Source organism: Drosophila busckii, chromosome 3R (assembly GCF_011750605.1).
Source record: "Drosophila busckii strain San Diego stock center, stock number 13000-0081.31 chromosome 3R, ASM1175060v1, whole genome shotgun sequence".
Lineage (NCBI taxonomy): Eukaryota > Metazoa > Arthropoda > Insecta > Diptera > Drosophilidae > Drosophila > Drosophila busckii.
This window is the reverse complement of record NC_046607.1, coordinates 16,385,443-16,413,125: the sequence shown is the minus strand read 5'-3', so window position 1 is coordinate 16,413,125 and position 27,683 is coordinate 16,385,443. Positions and strand designations below refer to the sequence as shown.

Below are 27,683 nucleotides of genomic sequence, written 5' to 3'. Positions count from 1 at the left end.
AACGTTGAACGCAGATCCTCTGCAAGTGCAAGCAAATTTAAAAAAAGCAAACACACAAGCACTCGTAAGCAAGCATTATGCTAAAACAAATCTACATAATTTAGAAGCAGGCTGTCTGGCTAGAGCTTGGAGCCTGTGCCTGTCATTGAGGCACAAATCAAAAGGCAGCCCCAGCCTGCCCTACAAATTGGTTGCGGATGTTAAGAAAAATTTGTACATCAATCGATTTTGTTTGATTTTTTTTTGCGCCTCCATTTTCGTGCGGTGTGGAGAGTTCGTGATGTTGGCCGCAAGAGATTTACATAATTCATGGCTCTGGGTATTGGTGCTAGCATGAGCGAGTGAGTGAGTGAGTGAATGAGTGAATGAGTGTTTGGCTGGGCATTTTTACTGATTGCTTTGAGTGGCTTTAGCCAGCGCGGAACTCTTTAAGTTTCAATTTCTGGCAACGCAATTAAATGCGCCATTGTCAGCAATTTGTGTGTCAGCGCCAAAGCAGCAGACAAAAAGTAAAAAAATATAAGCAGCAGCTTTAAAACAAATTGTCAAAGTTTTGCTCGCAGCGCGTTTTGTATTGTGCTTAACTCATTTTCATAAAACACGCAGCAAAACAGGAATCGTATATATATATGCTATATATATATAGCAGTGCAGAGAGTAAGAATTATAATGGCAAAGCAACCCCATCATAGCGTAAGCTACCAACGCTTGTCAACGCGCGCAAAGTTCAGACAAAACAAAAGTTTATCTCGTACTTTGTTTACATGCACAAAGCCGAGCACTGGGCCAGCCAGCCAGCCAGCCAGAGAGCCAGACAGACAGACTTTGGGATTGACTCTGCTTGACTATCCTTGCATAAAAATTTTCGCGCAAAATAAGTAAGTAATAAAAAAAATACTGAGAGCTGAAGAGTTATAATAGAAAGGGGTCGGAAGCGTTGCGGTGAGTGCGGGTGGCGGCGGCGGCGCTTTAAAGGCCAGACAATGAATATAATGTTGGCATGTCATGCGATGAGCGATTTCTTTACTTTATATAATAGACAAGTAAATGAAAACAAAAGTCAAACGGTAATTGTGCTGATTTTGTTTCAAAAATATGCTGCGCTATATATAAAAGTTGGGCACGCTTATGATTTAGTATGGCTTTGTTGCTTAATGGCTTTTCATTGTTAATCATATGCAACTTGACCCTTTCTTGCGGCTTAGTAATTATTCTTGCCTGTCTGGTGCACATTTGGTCGTGAGCATGTTGCATGCCGCACAATCAAAAGGCCAATGGCTGCTTATCAGGCGAGAACATGTTTCTACGGAATTTTCAGTCAACCCTCTGTAGTCACACGCGTTCGTTGGTTCGCTCTCGTCTACAGTTATTGCTTAATGTCCGGTTGTTGGCCAAGTTTTTATTGCGCTGTTATTTGTCGTTGTGGTCATGGTAGCGTTAATGGCGTTACTTCGTTAGTAAAGCGATTAGATTCTGTTTGGGGCTGATACTGGCGGCTGCATGTAATATTCAAATGAATTTTCGAGTTGCAATACGCATACGCCCCCAGTGTCTTGTAACTGTCGTGTAAATGTTGCACGAGCCGTTACTCAATCAATGCCGACTGCATGGCAACTTGACACGACAACATCTAATTCGTATTTAAGCTTAGCCAAGCGCTTACACAAAACCAATTCGTTGCCATTTGCCAGCCACAGCGATTGCGTTTGCTATTGGCCCAACACACACACAAACACACGCAACTGTCACGACCGCAGGCACGAAACGTTGCTCAGTCAAACAAAACAAAACTCTAGCAGGCAATGAAAACCACAATCACTCACATTTAAATTAACATTTCCCAACGACGATTATTCTAATTGGAAAGTAGCCGTAACCAAGTTAAGAGTACATCGCATTTGTCAAATAAGCAAAAAAATAGAAAGCAGGCATTCAAGTTGGGTACGACAAACTTATTGATACACTTTGTTAAGAGCAGCGCAGCATATTGCCAAAGTTAGTTCAACGATCACTCTGAAATTTTTGTCAGCAGTCGAGAATCTTGTTGCATTTGTCAAATAAAGAAAAAATAGAAAACGCGCATTGAAGTTGATTGCAGCAAACTAATTGATACACTTTGTTGAAAGCAATGCAGCTTAATAACAAAGTTAGTGCACCGATCAGTCTAAAATTTTTGTCTTTAGTGGAAATCATGTTAAATTGCAAACAAAAGAGACCAAAACGGTTTTTTGCTTGTTTATGCAAGAGAACGGGACTAAATTTCACTAATAAGTTTGATTAGCTAAGGAAATAGAAGTATCTAAGTGTATACCAAGTTTGGTGTCTATATAGCTTATAGACTATGAAATCTTGTTGCTCATACAGTCAAACACACAGAGAAACAAACTAAAACGACGCAGTTTGCTGTTGCCAAACTCTGCCACGCCTTTTTCTATTTGTTACATACATTTCCCTATACCCATGCTACCCTTTTCCTATAAATTTTCAAAGTGTATTACAAACTAGGCACGCAAATTGCTCAAAAATTAATTTACGCTGCCAGCGAAAATAAGCAATGAGGCTTAGCAATGGCATGCAAAATTATTCAAATGAGTTTCTGATACAAATATAGAGTTAAGCTAAGCTAGAGGGCTGTAATTTGTTTAAGCAAAACTTGAAGACGATTAATTAATAAAAAACGCGCGCGCACGCCTAAACAAAACGCAAAGGCGCACAAGTGTATAAATAGTTAAGTGAGCTGAGCGAGCTGCGCTTAATAAATTTGAAAACTAATAAAGGCAACGAGACGGGTCATAAAAGTGCACAGAGCACATTGTTTATTTAACAATTACAGCATTTGCAATATAACGCTACATAATTTTTAGTGTGTGCATCAGTTGTCGTTGGCAAGTGCTTCTTGAATTGTTATGGCGCTTTTTTTATTGCAAGCAGCAAGTGAAAACAATAAAGATTATTTATCGCTACAAAATTATTAATCGACGAAGAAAACACAAACAGACAGACAGACGAAGAGAGAGACAGAGCTGAGTTGTGAGTGTTGTTTTTATGCTTTTAAGAAAATCGATTGCTTAACTGCAAAGGCGTAACATAAACAAGTTATAATATTTTAGCTCAAGACGACAAAGTTTAGTAGACTTTACGCTTGCATAGCCGCTGAGCTTACAATTAAGCAAGAAATTGAGCGCCAGCGAATAAATGTTAATGTTGCCAATAAATCAAGTGTTGGCCGGCCAAAGGCGAAATGCAAATTTTTGTGCAAGTTTTTTTTTTCTGCGCTTGTAACGCTTACGCGCCATTTAAAGCAACAACAACTAGCAGAGCTGAGCTGAGCTGGCAGCTTGGCGTTCTTAGCCTTTTGAAAGTAAAGTTTGATATCATTTTGTTTTAATGACTCTAACGCTGCGTGTAAACTTTTTAATTACAAACTTCAATTACAATTAACAAGGCAGACAAAAAGCAAAGCAAAGACAGCTCAGCATAATTCAAGTTAAGTGCTTTAAATCGCACAAAAATAAGTACAAATGCTTAAAAATTTATGCGGCCGCAACAAGCTTAACGCATTGTGGTTGCCAAAGTTAATTTTAAAAACGCGAACCTACATCAAATGCTGTGTGGCTCATATGTCCAATCACTTGCAGCTATTTGCACTCGCATATGCCAATTTCCAATATCAATCACATACACTATACAATTTCATCAAACACTAGGCCCCCCCCTATAAATTGTCAGGCAACACGAGCTGAGCTTAGCAATCACAGCCAAGGCTATGACAAAAATGAAAAGCAAAGCGAAGTAAAAGACAAAAAGCTAAAAAAAAATAAATGTGGCTACAGCTGCTGTGGGCAAGAGGGGGAGGGGGGCGTGGCACACACCGCAATGTGTGACAACAACTTTGCATGTCTTTTTGACATTTAACATTTGCGCTTCGTGTTTCATGCTAGCTAACTTGTCTAGTTCCCAAACCCTCACGCTCTGCATAGTTTTTTGCAAATATTGCCATTTTTTATAAGACCGCATGCGCATACGTGTTTATTTGGTATCTGTGTGTGTGTGTAGGTGAAGGAAAATTGAAACGCCAGCAATAAGTTGCAGTGCCTTTGTCGAAACAAGTTTTAGATTGGGTTCACATGCCACAGAGCAAGACACAATTGCGCGCTGTGTTGCAAATTGAAAATTTCGACAATAACAAAAAAGTAGCAAATATGACGCTTTGTTACATTGACAATTGCTTGATAAATTAGACAGTAGCACGCGCTAAAAGTTGAAGTGCAATCAATCGAGCGTAGCCCCACATTGGTGTTGATCTCTTAACAACTGCTGCAGCTTTTATTGTTTAAAACAATGACAATAAATTGTTGCTGGCTGCTGCCATATGCCAGCTGCCAGTGCTTGGCGATTAAAACAATAACTTGAACAAATACAGCGAGCGCGAGCTCAATTGCAAGCGCGCCAGCTTGACGTATACGTAATATTTCATTTGCAATGCAGCCGACTGTGTGTTCGTGTGCGTGTGCATTTGTTTACTTTTGCCACTGGTTGTAGCCATAACAAAGGTATAGAGCGACGCTGACGCCTACGAGCGTTTGCACAAAGGTTCAACACCGTTATTTATTTAATTGCATTCAATTTGCGGTTAATTGTTAAACAATGTACAGGCAATGAATGTACATAGGCCCACTCACTTCGCTTCCTTTGACACGCCACACTGCACTGCAAGCGAAAGAGCGAGCGAGCGAGTGTGTGTGTGAGCGAGCGCGAACGATACCAACTGGCCTGCGGTCATGCGCTCAGCTGTTTCAAGTGTGTTTGTTGCACAAACAAATACAAGTGCGGTTTTAATTGAACTTAAGTGCCCCTTTGCACAACATAAGGCACTTTACAGATTTTTCTCACATGCAGCCAGTCAGCCAAAAAGACGGCTGCAAATATTTGCACATAAATGCTAAACTAATGAAAAGTAATTAGCTTTGCCATAAGCAGTAGCACTAACTAAATACACACACACACACACACACACACACATACCCGATTGTTATATATTATATATGAATATAGTGCGACATGATTTCCTATAACATTTACCATATTCAAGTAGGGCGAGCGTGCTGAAAATAGAGAATAAATACGAGAGGAGAAAAAACAATCACGATCACAAAATGCAGATACACAGTAATGAAACCGCAATCACCTTGATATAATAGCTAATAAGAACGACCTGGACACACCACATCTTATCCCAGTCCGATCCGACATGCATATTGCGCTCTCACGTTTTCAAATTAAACACAGTCGCTTTCAGTATATATCGAGCGCTGCTGGTGCGTATAGTGTAGCTTGATAAGTTTGGTCAGTCATGTAGCGCATTAATTTGCCTGTGGTGCAATAGCACCACACTGAGTGTATTATCACAATTCATAGCCCTAACAGTCTAATACTGCGTGAGATTCAATAGTTCGAGAAAATAATTAATACAGCTACACGAACACACACAAGACATGAAACCACGGCACAAGCAGCATACATGCTGAGTATCTTATACAACACCTTGGAGTGCATTAACAATTGTCAAATTCTCCAAATTATATTTTGCTAATATTTGTGCGCAACAGCCCCCATACAATGAGGGGCTATTATTCATCTCCTACATTGGTTGCGAGCACTAGCGAGCTCGCATGATACTTAGGCTGGAGTTATCGGAACTTTTCACACGTGGGGCGCAGCCCAATCTGGCTAGCAACAATTCAAATTCGATTGCAGTTAATATTGTTACGTATTAGTTAAGCAATTCTATGCTGGTTGAGTTATAAATTTAACACGAGCGTGATTAACCATTCAATTAGTATTTTAAATAAAGCAAGAGCTTGCCATGTTTTCAGCAGTCAAAGCTGTTAAGTCACGATACATAATACAAATGGCATGTCTAGAGTCATTTTTTGCCACAAACACCTCCTTCAGATTCAATTCTGAGAGCGCAATACTTAAGCCTCCTCAGATGAGGAAAAAACAAGCTAGAATAAGCTAGATTCAAAATTTGGGTCAAAATTTGAGGTCGAAATTCATGAAATTACGAATAGTAAAAGTAAAAAAAGCTCAGCGCCTCCAAATTTTATTCATTTATAAAGTCGAAATTCATGAAATTAGCAAATTACGTATAGTAAAAGTTAAAAAATGGTCAGCGCTAAGCTATTTTCAAATTTTATAAGCTATTTCATTTTTAAATATGCTAGATTTAGCCTGAAAGAAGCTAATCTGGCAACACTGAATTATAAAAACTGTCAAGTGGCAGCAACTTACAAATGTGTAAACAAATATAAAGAACAAACTGTCGCACAAGCTGAGGAAGGAAGCAGCAGCAGCAGCGATTGGCAAGCGAATGTTTATAGCACTAATTTTATTTGTTGAACTTGCAACAACAATAACATGAGACCAAACAACACAATAGCTAGAACAATGACAGCCAAAGCAAATAAATGTGCTTAAAAAAAATATAGAGAAAACAGCAGCAGCAGCAGCAGCAAGTAGCAGAGCTTAACGCACATAAAACTCATACGACATGTGAGCCCAGCAAGCGCTAGGTAGCGTATCTATGTGTGTGTGTGTGTGTGTGTTGGCAAACGCGTGAAAACGTGCCACTTTATTCACACCCAAACACACTCAATAACGCAGCCTCCAACTCCAACTCTTCAGCTGCAACTAGCGTAGTACAAATACAAATATATATAGCCCACTATATAGCGACGGCGTCGTCTGTTGAACAATTTACGAGCATGTGTAGCTATTTGCCACTGCTATAACTGCAGACAGCGTAAATGTTGTTTAAGTGTGCGTAAACCTAAAGGGACGCACAACTGTCTCCAGACTTTTGAGGCTTGAGCCTTAGCGGCTGGACAGTCAACAGCAGTGAGCCAAGTTAGCTAGGCACACTGTAATTTATTTTGATTTACACTTTTGATAGCAGCGCGCCACATATTTTTTAGTTGTTTACTTAAACTAGTTTTATTGCATTAAAAATTTCAGAGTTTTCTTTAAGCAGCTTTCAACTTCTTAGCATGTGCACACAGTAATAGCAATTGAGCTTACTTCCGCAACCGGAAGTATCAATGTTTTGCAATTTCCGGTGTGCTATTGCTTAAAGTTTGGTTGTTTTTTTGTCTTATGCAGCGCAGCTGCTGCTGCCGCTCGACAGCAATAAATGTTAATATATATTAGACAAATACCCCAGGGGGCAGCAACAACAAAAGCACTTGAATTAAATTACATTTGGCAACAAAGTGAAATTAATAGCATAGAGAGAGTTTGAATTGCGGCTGTGTCTGTTGCAAGTTGCAACAATCAATAATCTGTTTATACAATTTTGACAGCTCTTGGCTACAATTAATATCACTTATGCAAATAGTTTTGTCGTTAAGATTTCTAGTTCGCTCTCTGGCAATTCCCTGCAATCAACAACAAAAGCGATAAACGTTTGTTTGGGTTTTGTCTCAGCGACTCAGCAGTTCAAAAGGTTATCAAAGCAAAAGTCTCGCATGTTGTTCAGCGTTAAGCTCATTTCATAGTCAGTGCTTAAAGCGTACACAACGCTCAGATGAAACTATTTTCAATTTTCTTTGCGGCAAGCCTTGCGCTTTGCTGCGTCCAAGACTCAAGCGCAACGGGTTTGCTTACGCGTCTACTACATCCCACAACAACAACAACAACTGAGGCAACAACAACAACAACAGCGCGTCCCTTCTTTATTAACAACAACTTGCCGCAGCTGCAGCCGCAATGCACTGCAACTTATGTATGCAAAAAAAAACTCACACATCTCGAGTCGCCGTTTCCATGCGTCAAGTATTGCGTGCGCCTCATCGAGTGCCCCAATAACGTCAAAACACGTGGCAAGCCCAATCAGTGTGTTGAGCTCGATGAGCAGCAAGTGCTGGCGCACTACGAGGCCGAGAAAGTGTCCACAACAACAACAGAGAAAAATATTATGCGAGTAGCCATGATTGACTTTCCATGCCAGCCCGGATATTTGCCCGACAGTCGCGGACGTTGTCGTGAAATTTGGTGAATCTATTTAACAAACTGTGTGTATTTCATATTAAAAATAAAAATTACTTTACATCTTTTCGACTGCGTCTGGCATTTATAATGAAAGTGAATTTAGTGCGGCTTAAGTGTTGTTTGTTTCGTAGATAGAGTGAGCTGATAAGCGTTACATATATTATCTAATTAACAACAGCCAGGCTACATGTCATAAACATGTCTACTTAACATGAGCTCAGCCCAGGGCGAATTAATAGCACATGCTCGCTCGTCTAAGCTTAAATTGCAGGCGAGCTCGCGCAGCAGGCAACTGGAGCTGGCAAACAAATTGCTAAGGATAGGCCCGTTTGTGTATAAAAAGCTACACGTTGTAAATTTATAAAAAACAAGCCGACAAGCAAATAGAGTGTGGGCAACTTATGAGAAAGCGACTAAAGAATACACTGAAAATGTTAGAAAAAATCTAAAAAAAATTCTATGCATATATAAGCAAAACTTATGCATAGTAGAGTGATTTCAATATAGAATACACATTTTAAATAAAGTTAAAAGTTCGCTGTAAGGCAAGCAAATTAAATTGCATAACCAAATTAGCAAAAATTAAATATAAACAAATAAAAACTTATTCAAAATGTGCTAATCTTTATACAAATCTATAAAATATACTAAAGTATGTGTATATAATCGCGAGACTCCACTATAGCATACACTGATATTGATGAGTAAAAATATCATGCATTGGATTTTGCACAGCGTGAAATTATTTTGTATAATAAGTACAAATAAATTTAAAATGCAACTAATATATAAAAAATTAAAATAATTGAGCCAGTTGAGCTTGAATTGGATGCAGCCACAGGCTTAAAAAAATTGCAAGTAAAATTAAAAAAAAAAACACACTCAAGTTCATAATAATATTTAAAGAAATATAACAATATTGGTTTATAGTAGAGAAATGAAAAATCACCCCAGTTCAATAAAATTGCATGAAAAATTCTGAATGAAATCGAAAAACATACACAAGGTCATAATAATATTTAAAGAAATATAATAATATTAGTCAAGAAATTCTAAGCTTGCATTGGATAATGATAATTTAATTAAATTGCATAAATAAATTGAAGCTTATAATAATAATTAGTTATTCATATTAATAATTGTATATAGTCGTGAAATTCGTAGCTTACATTTGATTCTGCACCAAGTTTAATAAAATTGCATTAAAAATATAGAAAAAAAAATTAAAAACACACTCAAGCTCATAATAATATTTAAATAAATATAAGAATATTTGTATAAAGTAAAGAAATTTCTAAGCTTGCATTGGATAATAAACCTAATTCAATAAAATTGCGTAGACATATTCAGAACAATTTTAAAAAGAAATTGAAGCTTATATTAATATTTTGATATTTTTATTAATATAGAGAAATTCTAAACTAGCATTAGATTCTGCATCAAGTTAACTAAAATTGCATAAAAAATTAAAACAATTTTAAAAACAAATTGACAAATTTATAAATTTATGATAATAATTGTAAATAGTCCAGAAATTCTAAGCCTGCATTAACTTCTGCCTCGAATCAATAAAATTTGCATGCAAAATTCAGTAAAATATTTAAAAATAAATAAAAAACATTAAACAGTCGATAGACTCAGTTATAGAATAAACTTGTAGACATATAAAATATACAAAGCTTATGCTGCATTCCGCCTCAAGCTAAATGAAAAACGTTTAAAAAAATGCAAGAAATATATAAATTCAATATAAAGCGCGCTCCAGTTCTGTGCGTTACAAACTCGAACTTAATGTTAAGCATGCCTAATTCAAAAATTCTTGTTAAGAACTTGGTGTGTTTAGGGCTTACGTGATTAGCGCACATTTAAAATGATGCATAGCCCAGCCCAGGATTGACTAACGCTTGACAAAAGTCAGAAAATTTTAATGTGTCTTCGTCATGTTAATTGTTTGTAACTGTTGTTGCTTTGTTACTACAGCTATAAACCATAATTTTGTGTGTGCCAGCAACTAGCTAATAAAGCTGCGCCCCAGCCCCCTCCCACACTCGACTCAACTGCGAGTTCATTTGAAGCTCATACTTTTTTGTTTCCTTGATTTCCACTTCCGACGCCAGCGGCGACAATGACGACGCGTTCTGCGATAGCGGACTGCTAACTTTAACTTCAACTTTGGCAACAACTTTCGCTTGCGGTTATATGAACCCGCACCACAACCATCACCCCCACCCACACCACCTGTCGTGGTATTTGGGAATTAAGGCTTGCACGGCCCTTAAAATTTTATAACTTAATTTTTGTTGAACAGTTGTGAGTTCGTTGGGCTGCGTTTCTTTCTTTTTTTTTCGCTGTTGTTCTTGTTTTGCTTTGTTGTTGGTTTTGGCATTTTTGTGAACTTTTTGATTTGATTTCTGCCTGCCACACACACAAGCGCACAAGCTATTGTTGCTGTACAGGTGTGTGTGTGTGTGTGTGTAATATACTAAGTGTGCGTTTGGCTTTGGCTTTGGCTTTGGCTTTGGCTTTGGCTTTGGCTTTGGCATGCGAATTACAATAATAAACTGTTGGAATTTATTTTGGTACAAGAAATAAACAACATTAGGCAAGCTGATTAGCTTGATCTATAGACGTTGGCATTCAAAATAGGCAAAGCGATAAGCGCAAATAGCTTTTCTCTCAAGTGTAAGCGATTCAGGCATGCCATGCGACCATTTGAGATTGACTGACACACACATAAATCAATTGTTTTGGCAATCTTGCAACAATTTGTAGCGCAACATAATTCACACAGCTTTGGCTAAAATTGATGCAAGTATTTTTCATTAAAATTCTCATTTAGTTTCGCAATTAACAATTTCTGCGCAGCGATTTTAATAACTCTAATTTAGCTAGCACAAAGGATAACAGAGGAGCAACGTTTTGGGTGCGGGAATGCGGTAAACAACATGCAGTTAAAAATATGCGCAACTGCCAGAGCATAACTGAATCACAATGCAATAATGAAGTTCGTTTCTATGCTATTTTTTATACGAGCGCGTGTCTCTCTCTCTCTCTCTCGCTTGTCTCTCTGTTTTAATTTGCGCCACACAGCTTTGAGCTCAAAATGCATTCACCTGGGCCGCAGGTGAAACTCAACCAGGCATCAACTGAAGCTGAAGCTGCAGCAGCGCTTGGTCATCATACACACAAATGCTTTATGCTCTGTTCATTCTTTTAGTCGCTCTCTATGCCTTTCGCATTTTTATTATTGCATGCAAATAAAGCAGTTGGCCGTTTGCTGCGACAGCCACAGCAAACCGTCGGCATTTATGCATTTCTTTTTTTTCATTTCTGTCTTGGCAATATTATTTGTTTATTAAAAATAGCTATGCCGGCATGTCAGGCGTGAAATTGCTACGAAACAAAGCACACAAAGTTGGCTTTAAAACAAAACTATGCTCATAATTAATCAAGCGACAGCAAAAAGTATTTGCTGACACTCCACTGTAGGCGCTTAATCCTTTTAAATTAATTTGAAAATCAATTAGCAGCAGCCTCCACGCAGCATTAACACAAATCCCGTCATAATTAGGTGCCGAAAATGCAAAACAAACACAACGGAAAATAAAAAAAATCAGTTTACAAACATTTGTGTCAATATTATATAAAGTACTTTAAGCTCAGCGCTAAGCTGTGATAATTTAAATGGATTTTTTTTTGTATGCAGCACTTACCTTTGGGTCAATTCCAACAAACTGTAATTAAAAATAAAAATAAAACGCTGCCATTTTAATTAATTTGTTTTCAAACAAACAATTAAGTACGTATAATAAACATTTAAGTTTAGGCAAATGCTACAGAGTTAAGTTAAGCTAAGCTACAGACAAAAGTAACTACGTTTGCATAGGAATTCTGCTTACTGGGGCTAACACTTAGTTGCTTTTAGTTGCGTTAATCGTTGCGCTGCAGTCCGTTAAAATCGTTGGCAGCTGCTGCTGCTGCTCAGCTGCGCAGTGCGGCGCTGCAGCGTCGTCGTGCTTAAGCCATAACGGTGCCAAACGCAGCATTAAAATGGCGCCCAATGGCGCCGTGAAGATAATCGCCAGCACTGAAATGATGAGCACATTACTGGCCAAGGCCGTTTCGGGCAGCAGCTTAAGGTCGCGTGCCATGTCCAAAGCCACTGGACCGAGTGCGGCCTAAGAAAGAGAAAAGCAAAAGGTAACATGAATAATGTTTATGCAAAGTGCGCGCGCACGCGGCGTATGAGTAATATGACAGGCAACTTTAATTAAGCTGCAGCCAACGTGTTAATTAAATCCCACACAGCGCAAAAGAAATAAATAAAAGCGAGGAAATATAAACCGCTTATTGGGCTAAAACTGCTGCATGCTGTACTTGGCTGTAAACAAGCTGCTTGCCTACCAAAAAAAGAAGAAGAAGCAGAAAAAATACACACACAGTTGACTGCAGCAGCAACTGTTGGTAACATTTAAATTTTGTGTAACCGCAGACAGGCAACGAGCATAAAAAAGCAGCGCAAGTGCCAAGCACGACTTGCAAATGCCCATTGTCAACATAAGCTGCATATTAAGTATACGCATTGCTTACAATTAATTTCAAAGCCCCACGCAGCTAGCAACTATGCTTTAGTTTACTAACTTTATATTAGAGCCCAGCATACTCTACAGCTTTTTAACTGCGACTTACTTGAACAGTTGCTTTGGGAAAACCGGAAATTGTAATGTAGGCACGTTCCTTTCTCGACAGATTTCCGCCATATGTGGATAAATATGCAAATGCCAAGCGGAACTGCAATGAAAGCAAAAGAGTTGAAAAAAAAATGGAGAAAACGTAACGGGTCAGGTAACATTTGCATTCCTCGCAGGCAGCAGCAACATTTTCATTTAGCGAGCGTTTTGCGGACCGCAGTTAAAATGTCGCTGCTGCTGCCTTAGCAAAGTGAGCGCCATTTTTTTGCTATTTACTTACCAAGCAACCAAAAAGCACGAGCAACACACCATAACCAATTACGCGACCATCCAAAATGTCGAAATTGATTTCTTTGCCAATGAGCGAGAAGGAGACAGGCTTTAAAAATTTCCACAGCAGATCCAAGCGCTTAGCTACACCGGACTGTAAATTTAGTAAATAAAATATAGTTTAAATTGTTGAATAGACAGCAGCATTAAATGCATAATGTACTACAACAAAGTGCTATCAACTAAGCAAGATTAAGCGTTCAATTAATAGTTTAACGTTAATATTGAATCAATAAAATGAATTTATTAATTCAATGATTAAAGTTCATCAACAAAGAATTAACGACTGGGTAAGCTCAACTGTAAACAAATGTCTAAGCTTGAATGTAACTTACAATTTCAATTAAAATAAATAAAGTTTTAGCTTAAGTTAATGAATTCTCAGCCACAACAGCGATGAAGATATAATTTTATATTATACTACAACAAAGTGTGATCAACTAAGCAAGCTTAAGCGCTTAATTAATTCATTATATTAGGTTAATATCAAAGATAAACTTTAAACATTGAACTACTGAACTAAATGATTAATGTTCTTCAACAAAGAACAATCGACTGAATAAACAAATGTCTTTTATTTGAATGCAACTTACTATTTCAATAAAAACAATTATATATATAATTAATTTATACTTGAAGTTAATGAACAAACAGCAACAATAGCGATGAAGATTTAATTTGATATTATAATTCAACAAAGAACGATCGACTGAGCAAGCTTAAGCGCTCAATCATTTAGTTTAGTAGTTTAATATTTATAAGTAGTTCATCGTTGATATTGAATAAATAAAATAAATGAAATAATTCAATGATTAATGGTATTCAACAAAGAACGATCGACTGAGCTTAACTGCAGCCAAATGTCTTAAGCTTGAATGCAACTTATAATTTCATTAAATATATGTCATTAATTAATAGTTTACAGTAATTAACAATCAAAAACTTCAGCGATACAGATGAACTGAACAATCTGAAGCGCTCAATAGTTCATCGTTGATATTTAACAAATAAAATGAATTAATGAATCTCGAATGTAACCAAATGTCTTTTGTTAGTTAGTATGAATGCAACTTACAATTTCAAGAAATATTCATATATAATATAAATATATATAACTTGGATTATTGAATAATAGTGTCAAATTAAATATTTCTGGCTGATGTGGCTATACGATCAACTAAGTAAGCTTAAGCGCTCACTCATTTAGTTCAGTAGTTCAATGTTTATAGTTCATCGTTGATATTGAACAAAATGAATTAACTCAATGATTAATGTTCTTTAACAATAAACGATCGACTGGGTAAGCTCAAATGTAACAAAATGTCTTTGTTAGTTATATACAATATATAATTTAAATTATTGAATTATTAAAGATTTATCGCTGATATGGCTGTACTATCAATTGAGTAAGTTTAAGCGCTCATTTAATTCATTATATTTGCTTAATATCAAAGATTAAGTTTAAACATTAAACTACTGAACTTCTGAACTAAACTACTTCAACTAATTTCGATTGGACTATTTTAATTTCAACTGCAACTTACAATTTGCTGCGCCTGCAACTGCGCTGGCGTCATTTTGAGCTCTTCACGCTTCCAGCCCATGTTGCCAATGAAAGCCAACATGACACATCCCAAGGCACCGGCGGAGGTGTAGCCAATGACACGACTACCCATAACAGCAATAGTGCCACCCAAAACGGTTAGCACAAAGCGCAGCCCATTAACATAAACCTGTAAAAAAGAAAAGTTACAACGCGATATTTGCGGCTTTTAATAAGCAAAAAAAAAAAAGGAAAAGCAACGCACACTCTTGTGATAATGATGTCTCAAGTAATCAGAAAATAAGCGCATAAGCAAACATAATAATAAAATAAAATCATATCAGCGCCAGTAATGACAGCAAAAAAAAAGAAGAAGCAAACTTTGCCATGACAGGACAAAGGATCGACAGACTGTGTTAGGAGCTGCGTAAATTTTTGTGCGCAAGCAAGCAAAGTGCCTGCTGCTTGAACTGGGTTACAAGCACAGCGTGAAATTTCTCTCACTGTTCGAACTGCATACAGCGCTAGAGAGAGGAAACAAAAGAACAAAATGTGTGTGTGTGTGTGTAAGTTAGCACGACTATGCATGTGTGTGTGTGTGTATCTGCCACAAAGGCAGCAGCAGCACATTCAGTGCCACCCATGGCGTTTGATTATGTGCGCCATTAGCGGTGTAAGTTGCGGCAATGAGTTTTCTGCGGCTGCAGAAACTGAAAACTGCAGAAACTGTAAACTGGTAACTGCAACGACGACGACGACGACGACGCTGCCTGCCATAACTTTACATGGACGCTGGCAGTAACTGTCGTCGCATATGTCGTTGCGTTGCGCGCTTGCTGTTGTTGTTGTTGTTGTCGCAGCTGAGTGTCTTTTTATGCAAAATACGCGACCAAGCACACTCCAGTGCAAAAATTGCGCTTTTTGCTTATATATGTGACAGTCGAGCAGCCAACCACCCACTGATGTCATTTAAATACACACAGGCTTGCATTTTGCATCATTGAGTGTCTGAGTGTGGTACGAGTTGCAAAGAAATGTGCCGCCTAATGCTTACCGCATTACGTGATGGCAGATACTGCAATAGCATGCCATATAGATAGCCAAAAACAAGTCCAATGCCAATGCCAATGGGGCCTTGCAGCATTTGCTGTGTCAGCGAGCCTAAAAGTATGCAGCGTTTAATTTCATTTACCCAAATTGTTTTAAAGTGGCCCAACTTACTTGTTGAATATATAACGCTAACAATAACGCCAAACATAAAAATGGACACCACATCATTGCAAGCGGTCATAGCATATATAAGTGTATGTATGCCGTTATTCAAACCCAAGCGTTCTTCCTTCAGCTTCAGCATTACAGTTACTACCACATTGGGTGAAACAGCAGTAATCACTAAACTGTTAACAAGCATAAATTTATTGTTTCATACTTTTAGTAGCTTTACTTACCCCAATGCTATGCCCCATAGCCAAGGCAAAGACAACGTAAAATAAGCCAGCACAGCTATTACAGCCACTTCCACTATTGTTGGCAATAAGGTCAAGCGCAAAATCATCAACCACAAGCGTCTAAATGCGCTGCCATCCAGCCCCAGTCCAGCAAGCAGCATTATATTTATCAAAGCCAGCTCTCTGTCAAAATATATATAAGCTAAACATAAGCCAAACTGCAGTCTGCTTACCTTAACAACTTTTCGAACATGCCATAGCCTTCGAAATAGGCCAAGCCTACGTTGCCATAGACAACGCCAAATAACAGCATGCCCAGCATATCGGGCAGGCTAAGAAAAGTAACCATCAGTCCCATGATTTGAGCGCCCACAAATAGCAGCACAATGCGCATTATAACTGTATCGGGTGCTGCATAGTTTGGCAGCACTATATAAAGCATAGCCCAGAGCGCCAGAAAAATGGCCAACAGAGCAACATGCTCGGATACCAGTGGCCAGTGTAGCACCAAGACGCGCCACCTGTAAGAGAAAAGTAGTAAAAATAATTAATTAAGTTTATTCAAGCTTTGTAAAATACAAATAAAGTCAAGACTCACTTTTTAAAGCTGCAACAAGTAATAAAATTTAATTATATAAATATATATAAAGTTAAGAAAGCTACAACAAAGCCACACAAAATCAATTTTCAATTGTTTTTATTATTTACAAACAAGCCAAACAAAATCAAATTTGGATGACTTTTGCCTTAGTAAACAAAGTTGAAGTTATAAATATTTTTAAAATATTTTTAAAATATTTTTCTTGCTTATTATTTTGTTGTCAGTCATGCTTGACATCAAAAAGTTTACTAAGCACTTGGCGCTTATAACAAAAGCTAAACATAAATAGCTGCGTGTCCAACTAAATTATTTAAAAGCAATTAATTGTAATTTTGTAATGACTGACAGACTATAAAAGTGTCAGTTATGCGCTCACTTGTTTGTACTAAAATGAAACGCACAGCGGGCATCAATCGCATACTTTTTATAATGCGCATCTGCGGCACTTGGCCCTGGCCAGTGGCAGCTGGAGAGGAGTCAACTGTTTGGCACTTTATAAGGTCAAATTATCGCTACTTGCTGCACATGCCGTGCACGTTTCTGCTGGTGGCGCTCATGTGGCTGGAGGTGTGCACAGCAAGCAGCTTGACTGAGGCAGGCGAAGCGCTTTATATAACATTAACGGAAACTGCGCTAATTGTTAAGTTACTCAATATATGGCTTAGACGTAGCGAGGCTTTGAGGCTAATGCAGCAGCTGCAGCAAGATGATTTGTTTGAGCTGCAAACGCCGGCGGAGCAGCGCTTTTGGCAGCGCGAACAAAAGGCATTCAAATGGCGTTTCTATGTCTACATATGTTCGGGACTCAGTGTGCTCTATTGCAGCTCGGTGGGCGTGCTGTTCACCAAGGAGTATGTGCTGCCATTTGCCTACTATGTGCCGTTTGAATGGCGCAATGAGCAAGGCTATTGGTATGCGCTGGGCTACAATTTCATTGGCGTCTCCTTAACTTGCCTGTGCAACGGCACACTGGACACGCTGGGCTGCTACTTTCTGTTTCACATCTCGCTGCTGTATCGACTGTTGGGACAACGACTTAGGGCACTGCAGAGCTGCCAGCATAGTGAGTTCGAATTCACACAACATTTGCGTGGCATTTTCAAACTACATCAAAGCGTACGCAGGTCTGTGTAAACACTTCAGTTTCCATTTCATATTTACTACTCCACCACGCTTTACAGCTTAACTACGCAATGCGAGTCGCTCGTATCGCCCTATGTGCTCTCGCAAATTATTCTCAGCGCTTTTATCATCTGCTTTACTGGCTATCGCCTGCAGCAGCCGGGCACGCATCTCAATCCCGGACAATACACAGCCATGATTCAATTTCTTAGCGTCATGATACTGCAAATAATTCTCCCCTGTTACTATGGCAACGAGGTCACCGTTCATGCTCACAAGCTAACTAATGAGGTCTACAATACAAATTGGTTGCAATGCTCGCCCTCGAATCGTAAATTACTCAATACCTACATGGAGCAATTGAAGCGGCCTGTCAAAATTCGTGCTGGCTTCTTCTTTGATGTGGGACTGCCTATTTTCGTTAAGGTAATAAAATTGTATAACAATTAATATTACAACTTATCATATCTTTACAGACTATAAACAATTCCTACAGTTTCTTTGCTCTACTGCTAAACGTAGCAAAGTAATTCACATAAATGTAATAAAATGCTATACAGATTATAAATATTTCATTCATTTAACATTCTCAGAAATGAAATTACAAACTATCAACAATTCCTATAGTTTTTTTTTGCTTTATTGCTAAATGTAGCAAAGTAATTCACAAAAATGTAACGCACAAGCTTTAACAATAAATATAAAATGCTGTTCTAATCATAAATATTTCATTCATTTAACATTCTTAGAAATTGATTGAGAAAAAATGCCACATTTATAAATTTTTGTTCAATAGTAGCAGCCGCATAACTCTGCGCATACTTAATTTATAATTGGAATTTAGAGCACAAAGAATTTTCAATTTAAAATTCATTTTCTATTTCATTAGTTAGCTTAAATATGTGAATTTTAATTTGGCATACATTTGTTAGATGGCAGAACTCTGCGTATACTTAATTTGTGAATAGATTTAGAACAGAATTTACAATTTGAAATGCATTTATATGAAATTATACTAAAGTTAATCAGCAGCATAATAAAATTGTATTACATAAAGATTTATTTCAAGTTACTGTCAAGACATTATCTGTAGCATGGTTAATACTTTACTAACTGTTCACATATCAAAACATAGTGCGCCAGCTAAAAACAAAAGAGTTGCGTGACTTATTTAATATGACAACTAGTTAACGCGATAATTATGTCAGCAATTTAATTATTATAATTGTTCTGGTTTTAAATTTGTAAATAAACGCAGCAATTAGTAAAATGTCGAGTCAGGGCTGGCGCATGTTTAGCAATTGAATCAAAATTTGATGAAATGAACTAGTTCCAGGCGCTATACGTTGAAAAATGAACAGTGTAGAGTAATCTTAGGATCTTAGATCACATTCTATAGCTATGAAGATCATAAGACTTGAGATGTAAGAATTACAAAGAAATATATTTATCTAAGTTTTGCAAAGTTTCGAAATCTTCTAGTTCATTTTTCTATGCATTGATCGTGACAATTTTATTTGTTGTGGTCAAATTTCGATTTCCCCAGCAACGAATTAATTTTTTAAAAATACTCTGCTTACCAAGTTGACTATAAAAGTGAAGTGCTTGGACAGCTTTCATAACAGAGTTAGATTCGCAATGGATAAGAACAACATTGTGGCTACGGATCGCATTGCGGGTATAAGAACTCTACTGAAGGTGCAACAGTGGCTAGGCTTATGGAAATTCGGAAATGACAGCGAATGGAGCTTTCTGAAACGAGCTTATCCATATCTGCTGCATTTGCCTTTCACCTTTATATTTATTGCTCTGATGTGGGTCGAGCTACTTCGATCCAATGACTTGGAGCAAGCAGCCAAAGTGCTGTACATATGGCTGACCGAGCTGGTGCTGCTAGTGAAGATTATTAACATCTGGTACAGACGCCAAGAAGCTTGGGAATATATCAATAAGCTCAGCCAGGATAAGATCTTTGCACTGCGTACTGCAGAGGAGCTGCTAAGCTGGCAGCAAGCACATCGCGAATTTCAACGTATTTTTTATACCTTTTTTGGCGGCTCACTATTTGTTGCAATATCAGTCTATGGAGGTGTGCTGCTGCAGGAGAACTATGAGCTGCCCTTTGGCTATTATGTGCCTTTCGAATGGCGTAATCCGCAGCGTTATTACTACGCCTGGGGCTACAATGTGGCAGCGATGTCGCTTAGCTGCGCCTCCAACTGCCTGCTGGATGCCATGGGCTGCTACTTTATGCTGCATATAGCGCAGATCTATAATTTACTCAATCAGCGCTTGCTGCGTCTACAGCAGTCGACTGAGCAGCAGGCGCTGGCAGAGCTTAGACGCATCTTTCGATTGCATAAGCAAGTGCGTATTGCTGCCAAGCAATGTGAGCAGCTGGTTTCGCCCTATGTGCTGTCTCAAGTGGTGCTCAGTGCGTTTATAATCTGCTTTAGCGCTTACCGTTTGGTAAGCATTGGCTGGCAGAATCCTGGACTCTATTTGGGCACGCTGCAATTTATGGGCGTAATGATCATTGAAATATTTCTGCCCTGCTATTATGGCAATCAGCTTAGCTATAATGCCAATCAGTTAACAAACAGTGTGTTCAATACTAATTGGTTGCACTTTAGTGTGGCAACGCGCAAGTTGCTTATATGCTATATGGAATATTTAAAGCGTCCAGTTAGACTAAGAGCGGGCAACTTTTTTGAAATTGGCATGCCTATATTCGTTAAGGTAAGTTTGCTTAACTTAGCGCTTCAATTTGTTTAAATTGCTTTGTTTTTTTATTATTCTAGACCATCAACAATGCGTACAGCGTTTTTGCTTTGCTGCTTAATCTATTTAAATAGGCAAGTGTGAGTGCATTACTTAAAAAACACTTTATATGTAACTCATACGCCCTGTTGTCAGCTACAAAATTCACAATAAATGTACCACGTATAAAAAAAAAGATACACAAATGCATTTAGACGCCTAGACAGCGCCCAAGCGCACAGGCTTTGCTTCCGTTTTGCTGCTGACGCGACAATAACAATGGACATGAAGCATTGTTAACGCATAAAAGAAGTACACAACACACACGAGCACACACACACACATACATAGAGTGAAAATACGCAAAACAAAAGCAAGACGGATATGCATACAAACGCAGCGGCAAGGGCTATGTCTGCAATCATTGTTCTAGTCTCGCCTGAGCCAAAAGTGCAGTCAAAGGGTTAAACACACACACACACACACACAGCCATGTGTGTGTGCAAGCAGTAGGCTGCTGCCCATATGAGCATTTCACTTACCATTTAGGACCTTTGTATTGCAGCTCAGCGCCATAGACGCCGCCATTGTTGTTGCTGTTGCCAGCAGTTGGTGGCGCATTTGGTGTTGTATTTGTTAAATTTAATGATGTCGGCGTTAAAATTATTGTTGTGGCGCTTTCATCATCAGACGCAGCACGATTATGTCCCGGCGAGAGTTTTTGTTGCTGTTGCTGTTGTGTGTCTAATTTAGTATGTGTTGCTGCTGCTGTGGCTGGCATATTGTTGTCATCGCATTGTGTCATGTTGTCGCCGTGCAACAATGTATTGTTGGACTGTTGCAACTGTTGTTGCCTGCCGCGCTTGCCTGCAATATAACAAATTGGTTCAAAGTTGTTTTTTTCACTATTTTAAGCTATTAAATTGGCAATAAGGCTTTAAGCTTTTAAAAATTCATGTGCGCTGCGCTCATGCATAACTGAAACGCTAAAAGCAAAACCTGCAACAGCCGCCGCCGCGAACCGTGTTGCAAGTTTAAATTGTAAAATGCAGACAGGAGCAGCAGCAGCAGCAGCGCTACGACGACGACAGCGACAGCAAAGATTTCTGCATAGATTGACAGCCGCTGATTGGGCGCTGAGGTGTCGACAGCTGTGTTAGCAGTTAGTCGCTAGTTGCCAGACACTAAAGGTGATGACAGCAGCAACAACAGCGACAGCGACAGCAACATAGACAGCCTGGCAGGCAGCACTGACAGGAAGTTGTCTTGGCACAGGCTTTGGCAATAAGGTAGCAACAATTGCTTGCAGCTGGCAACGCTAATGCCCGGCCTGGAGTAAAGTAATTGGCCTTATTGTCACCCGCTGCCGGTAACTGGCAACTGGCAACTTTTACGCTGCTGCTGCTGCTGCTGCTACGCTAAATATTGCCATTGATAATTAATGCATGTAAATGCTTTACGAATGGTTTGTAATTGTTGTAAATTATTTAATTTAATTTGTTGCGCAATTTACGCAATACAAATGTTTGGCTCAAATTAACATTCATTTGCATATGTATGCAAGGCTCACACACACACACAATTAATATGCAGGGCACATGGCTGTTTGTTTGACTGACTAACTGACTGACTGCAATCAATACTTGATTTAAGCTTCTTCTTTTTTATTTCGTAGTCTTATTTTGTTCACGCGCTCGCTGCTCTCAACAAAAGGAACTTTTCGCTCGCAATTTGTCAACAGAGTCATCATCAGCAGCGACTTGTTAATTGTCAACAAATATTTTTGGTAGCAATTTAAGCCTGTGTGCCACAGCTGATCACGTGCCAATTAAAAAACAAACTATGTACATATATTTGTATATCGAGCGACATAATAAACTGTGCAAATTTGTTGGATCAGGTTAATTGAAATATTTGTTAAGTAACAAAATTAAAGGGAAATGTAAAGTAAAAATGTTGCGTGTTAATTTTAATAAAATAAACGCACAAAGTGTAGCCGAAATATTGCAAATATATTTATGAATTAATTTATATTTTTTAGCATTAATTATTATTATTCATTTTGACAAAATTATCATTTTTAACTTTTTAATCATTTCTTTTATATTATTAATTAATTATTTTTTAATTTTTATAATTCTCTTTTTACTGATTGCTTAATTATATTATTTATTAAATCAGCATTATTTATTGTTATAATTATATTTTGTTTACATATTTTTATATATACAAGAAATAAATTAATTCATATATTTTTTAGAATTAATTATTGCTATTGTCACAAAATTATAAATTTTGTCGTTTTAACCATTTGTATTATTTTTTTTCTATTATATTATTAATTAATTAATTATTATTTATAATTTTTATAATTATCTTTTTACTGAGTTTTATTATTGGTTAATTATATTATCTATTAAATCAGCATTATTTATTATCATATTATATTTTGTTTACAAAATCTATTATTTTTTGCTTTTTAATCAAGTTTTTCGTAGTAATTATTAAAATTATTATGTGTTAATAATATCATCTTTTTCATATGCTCAACATATACAAGTTACATCATATATTTTTATTTAAATCACACGCCAATCACACACTTCGTTGAATAAAACATCAACATTCTCAACTCGAAGCAATTATAACACAACATATTTAAATTAACCCGAGAGATTTCACAGAATCCAAATTATAAAGTGGGAAAATACTTTTTTTTTCAGCGTCTGACTTTCAGTCCACCTACCGCAACGAGATGATAAGATTCAATGAATAAAAGCTTACTAATCTCAGATACGCCCAGTGTATTACGAAAAAGCTTCGCGCAAAATGATTTCAATTTTCATCGAAATTAATATATAAAAATACATAGTAGAGCGTAGTACATATACGCTCAGCTCTCATATATATTAGCAATATCTTATGCTAATAAAAAACGTAAACAAAAACTCTCACGAGCGAGCGCTCAAATGTTTGAACGCGTGTCTTCTAATTAATTAACAAAATTTTGTTTGTCAAATGTGCTAACAACGCATAGCAAACAAATTTAATAATAATTATTTAGTTTAATTAAAGGCATAATATGCTAGTTAATTAAGAATCTGTACATAATAATAATTTTTAGCCAAACAGTTATTGCCACAAATTATTTATTTATTAATTAATTTGCCATTATCTAGCGTAGTGGCTGCAAAAGTTAATAAATATTTGTTTATGAAACTGACTGAGGTTAAGTTCGACAATATTTACACGCTCAATATAAAGTTTGCTGCCTGTTTGAAGTGCAGCAGCAAATATTTAATGTTTTTCTAATTAATTTAAAATATATTTACAACTGTGTGCGACGCCGACGCCGCCATGCGTCATTGGCTCGACTCTCTCTTTGCAATGATAACCAACTACTTTATTTCTCGAACCGCAAAATGCCTTTCAACATTTATGAATTATGTGCTGCATTTAAAAAGTTTCTGCGGCAGCAAAAATGCCCTTTTTCCCTTTATTTTCTCATTCTTTTTTGTCCAGCGGAAACGCAGCGAGAAATTTTAACATAAATTGTGGCAAGGTGTCAGCGAAGATAGCAATGAGTGCAACGGCAAGTAGCAAGGACCTGTGGCAAAGGTACAAGTAAGTCGCCAGAGTTTAAGTAAGCTATAGCAATCAACCACAAGCACTGCTTGTTTGTGTGTGTGTGTGTGAATGGCTGTGTGTGTGCAACTGCTTCATGTTTATGCGCTGTACTTATCTGAAAATAGCGTGAAAAAAAAATTTGTGGCAAACTTTGAAAAGTTTTGCAGTCGAGTCATTGGAAAATTCAGTTGCAGGCTTTAGTTGAAAATATAGTAACGCCCACAATATTTCATTTTAGCCACTAGCAGACAGACGACCCCTATGATTATTGCTTTCTAAAGCGAGTGCTTAAACTAACATTAATTTTTTATGATTTATGCTGTTTATGTACTGCAAATATAAATTGCAATGCGTGCAAGCGCTTGACTATTTATTGATGTCTTATACCTTTGCAATAAAACTCGAGCATATTTTGCAATTTCGATCGAGCAGTAATCTCAAACCCAACACCGACATCTACCCAGTTTACTTAGCAGCCCCACCTCAGGCCAGCTCAGACCTTAACAGCAAAGCAGGTCACACACAAGCAGAAATGTAATCTCAAAGCTGCAGCTCATTCATAGCTAAGCAAATACTATGCTGCATGTATGGCAAAAAAAAATGAAAAAATAATTATGTCAAAAGCAAAAAGTGGGCTCTCAACTAAAAGCTGACAGCATCGCTCGCTCTCGCATTCAGTGCAAAATTTAAAGCGCACTATTAAGCGTAGTTCAGTAATTAGCTGCGCTGCTTGTGAGGCGCCACGCACAGCATGTGGCACCTATCCGCATTGCTGCCACACACGTCTAATGCCCCCCCACCCATGACACAAACGCTTTATGTGAAGTGACTCTGAGCAAGTCAAAACACGACTTAAGTGCAAAATGTAATGTACGTCTGCAATCAGCAAAGCAAGCATGAGCGACAACGACTTTTCAAAACGCTGTAATTAAATTTTAGATTCAAACTAACAATACTCAAGCTGCTAAGAGTGTTTAAAATATTTTGAGCTTAATTAACAGCATTGTAATGAGCTCTTGATTAATTGCTAGCAACATTTACACAGCATAAACTGCATATTCCCAGCATAGCTAACTTTATGTAAAATATATTTTTTAGTTACTGCCTAAATGGGGCTGAGCTGCAGCTTCGCATGAACGAAGCAAACGCAAAAATGCAATTGCGAGAGCAATCTAACAATAATAATAATAATAGTTGAGTTTTGCCAAAAAATAACAAACGCTTCAGCAATTTTGTTGGCGTAATAGAAATTGGAGCGGCTGCAACAATAAAAAAAATGCATATAAAAAATTTGAGCTAACAAAAATAGTTTGTGTGTGTGCGCTTGTGTGTGTGTGTGTAAGCTAGCTTTTTTAGCCAAGCCGCAGACAACTATAGTAGCATATACTATGTCAGTTAGTATATGAAAGTAACTAGCCGTAAGCGTAGAGTATATCGATTCATAAAGCAATCAGTAGCACTATTTAATGCACTACGAGTTTAAACTTTAAAGCAACATAGTCCATTTTATATGCCAGCAATTCATAAATATATTTTTAGTCTTGCCATACGGACACATTTGCTCTACTTACATTAACTACAGTGTGTAAATGTTTTTATGTTACAAAAAACATTGCTGATATATAAATGGCATATACTATAGCGCATATATATGTATTTAAACGTACATTTGTTTATGACCAACATACTTGGTTGGCCAACAAACAGCGTCAGCTTTTGAAATTAAACGGAAAGTGTCTGTCTTGGGCGCTGTCAGCTGGCACAAGGCAGCGACGCCTTGCTGTCTGCTGCTATAAACTCTCACACACACACACACACACACACACATATGTGTTTATATGGGCAACAGTGCGTATGCAGGCGAAGCACTTCCGGGTCAAATAATTCAGCTTTTTGCACTATTATTTACCGCTTCAGCGCCATGCCACATTAGAATCCTTTTTGCAAAAGCGTAAGCGTGCCCATTGACTTGGCACGTTGCTTGTGCTCTTTATAAATTAAATATGCGTCTTCTGTTTATGCAAATCAAATGTGTAGAATGTATTTACCTTGAACTGAGCCAGCCTGACGTTGGCAACTGCGTGGCGGCGGCTGTGGATTCTGTTTGCTTAGCAGAAGTTCCGTCTCGGGTTCCACATACTGTAGTATGCTAGCGGTAACGGTTTCACTAGCACGTCGCAATAATTGTAATGGTATTTCATTAGTCTCCACTTGCTTGGAGACTTGACTTGAGCCAGAAGCAGCGCTGCTTTGAGACGACTGCTCTTCAATTGATGACAAATTGTTAGCTGATTGATTTGCAATTTAATTTTTAATTAAGCATATGCAGCTTTTTACTTTTAATTGTATAACTCACCCGCTGCGCTGCTCATATTTGTTGACAAAGCAAAACACCCGCTATGAATGATATTACATCAATCTAACAATATATTTTATTTGTAATCACTGGCACAACAAATGACCATTGACAACGCGCGCGCGAGTAAAACGAATGACAACGCAAAACAAAAAAGAAAAAAAAAGAAGACAAGCATTGAACGAATTGAACTTGACGCCGGCAGCGCAGCTGCGTCAATGCAGCGCCAAAGCCAAAAGCTGCAACGCGCACGCTAGACTTTATTACTTTGAATACACAAACGCGTTAATGAGCATATTTACACATTTAGTGCTTTTAATTAAAAACCCAAACTTAAACAAATATCACAGACATAATTAAAAATAAATGTATGCACAAATTTAAGCGGAACGCGTGTTGCTCCCCTTGCCTTTAACGATTAAACTAACAAGATAAAAGCAAACGCAAACTGCAAAAAGAATGTGTGCGTAAAGTCAAGTGAGAGGTGAGAGAGTAAGAGTGAGCGTGAGCGTAAACAGCGAGAGCGACTACGACGATTTGTTTTTGTTTGCAATGCAAACTAACTGGAGAAAGAGAGAGAGAGAGAGAGAGAGCGTGGGAGAGCGCTCTAAGATCTAACAGAACGAATGAATGAATATAAGCAAAGCTGAAATTATGCTCAAAATGCTCAAAGACTTAACGGCAAATACGTAGCAACTGTACGTATGTATGTAACGACAGCACTTATCATTTATTCATACGTCATTTGACGTGATCAATCAAATGACGCATACAAAAGTATGGAATTTAATTTATTTCTAACGTTGTGGCATGCAATGCAAATGTATTAACATAATGATGCATGTATTTATGCATATCAATTATCGCCTGATTTACTACACACATATGCATGCGAATTTGTATGTAAAATATAAAATGAGTAGTGCCAAAAAAAAAGAGCATTGCCCAGCATATTTCTAAATGAATTTATTAATTAAAAAATACTGCAGACTTAGCACATTTTATAATTTGCATATTTGAAATCAATTTGCGTACACTGTGCGAAAAAAAAAGGTGCAACATTCAAAAGCTTAAGGGCATAATTTTCACAGCTGTCGGTTTGATAGACAGTAACAATAAAAAAGTGTACAAATAAATTATGTGCATAATTTTTTTA

General features: G+C 37.6%; 3 protein-coding genes across 3 annotated transcripts; 2 read left to right on the top strand and 1 right to left on the bottom strand.

Annotated features, from left to right (window-relative positions):
* Window positions 1-7,562: 7,562 nt before the first annotated feature.
* Window positions 7,563-8,118, top strand: LOC108603467. Its single transcript, XM_017992306.1, has one exon. The coding sequence runs from the start codon at window positions 7,586-7,588 to the stop codon at window positions 8,054-8,056; it is 471 nt and encodes a 156-aa protein (XP_017847795.1). The 5' UTR covers window positions 7,563-7,585; the 3' UTR covers window positions 8,057-8,118.
* Window positions 8,119-11,832: 3,714 nt separating this feature from the next.
* Window positions 11,833-26,847, bottom strand: LOC108603464 (sodium/hydrogen exchanger 9B1). Its single transcript, XM_017992302.1, has 11 exons — window positions 26,528-26,847; window positions 26,220-26,459; window positions 21,087-21,411; window positions 16,295-16,582; window positions 16,062-16,244; window positions 15,835-16,010; window positions 15,668-15,774; window positions 14,615-14,803; window positions 13,021-13,164; window positions 12,739-12,840; window positions 11,833-12,227 (listed from the first exon to the last, which is right to left on the bottom strand). The coding sequence occupies exons 1-11, from the start codon at window positions 26,541-26,543 to the stop codon at window positions 11,961-11,963; spliced, it is 2,037 nt and encodes a 678-aa protein (XP_017847791.1). The 5' UTR covers window positions 26,544-26,847; the 3' UTR covers window positions 11,833-11,960.
* Window positions 17,053-20,639, top strand: LOC108601228. Its single transcript, XM_017989127.2, has 5 exons — window positions 17,053-17,786; window positions 17,844-18,210; window positions 18,261-18,310; window positions 19,410-20,523; window positions 20,586-20,639. Exons 1-5 carry the CDS (start codon window positions 17,053-17,055, stop codon window positions 20,637-20,639), a joined length of 2,319 nt encoding a protein of 772 aa, XP_017844616.2.
* Window positions 26,848-27,683: the final 836 nt, after the last annotated feature.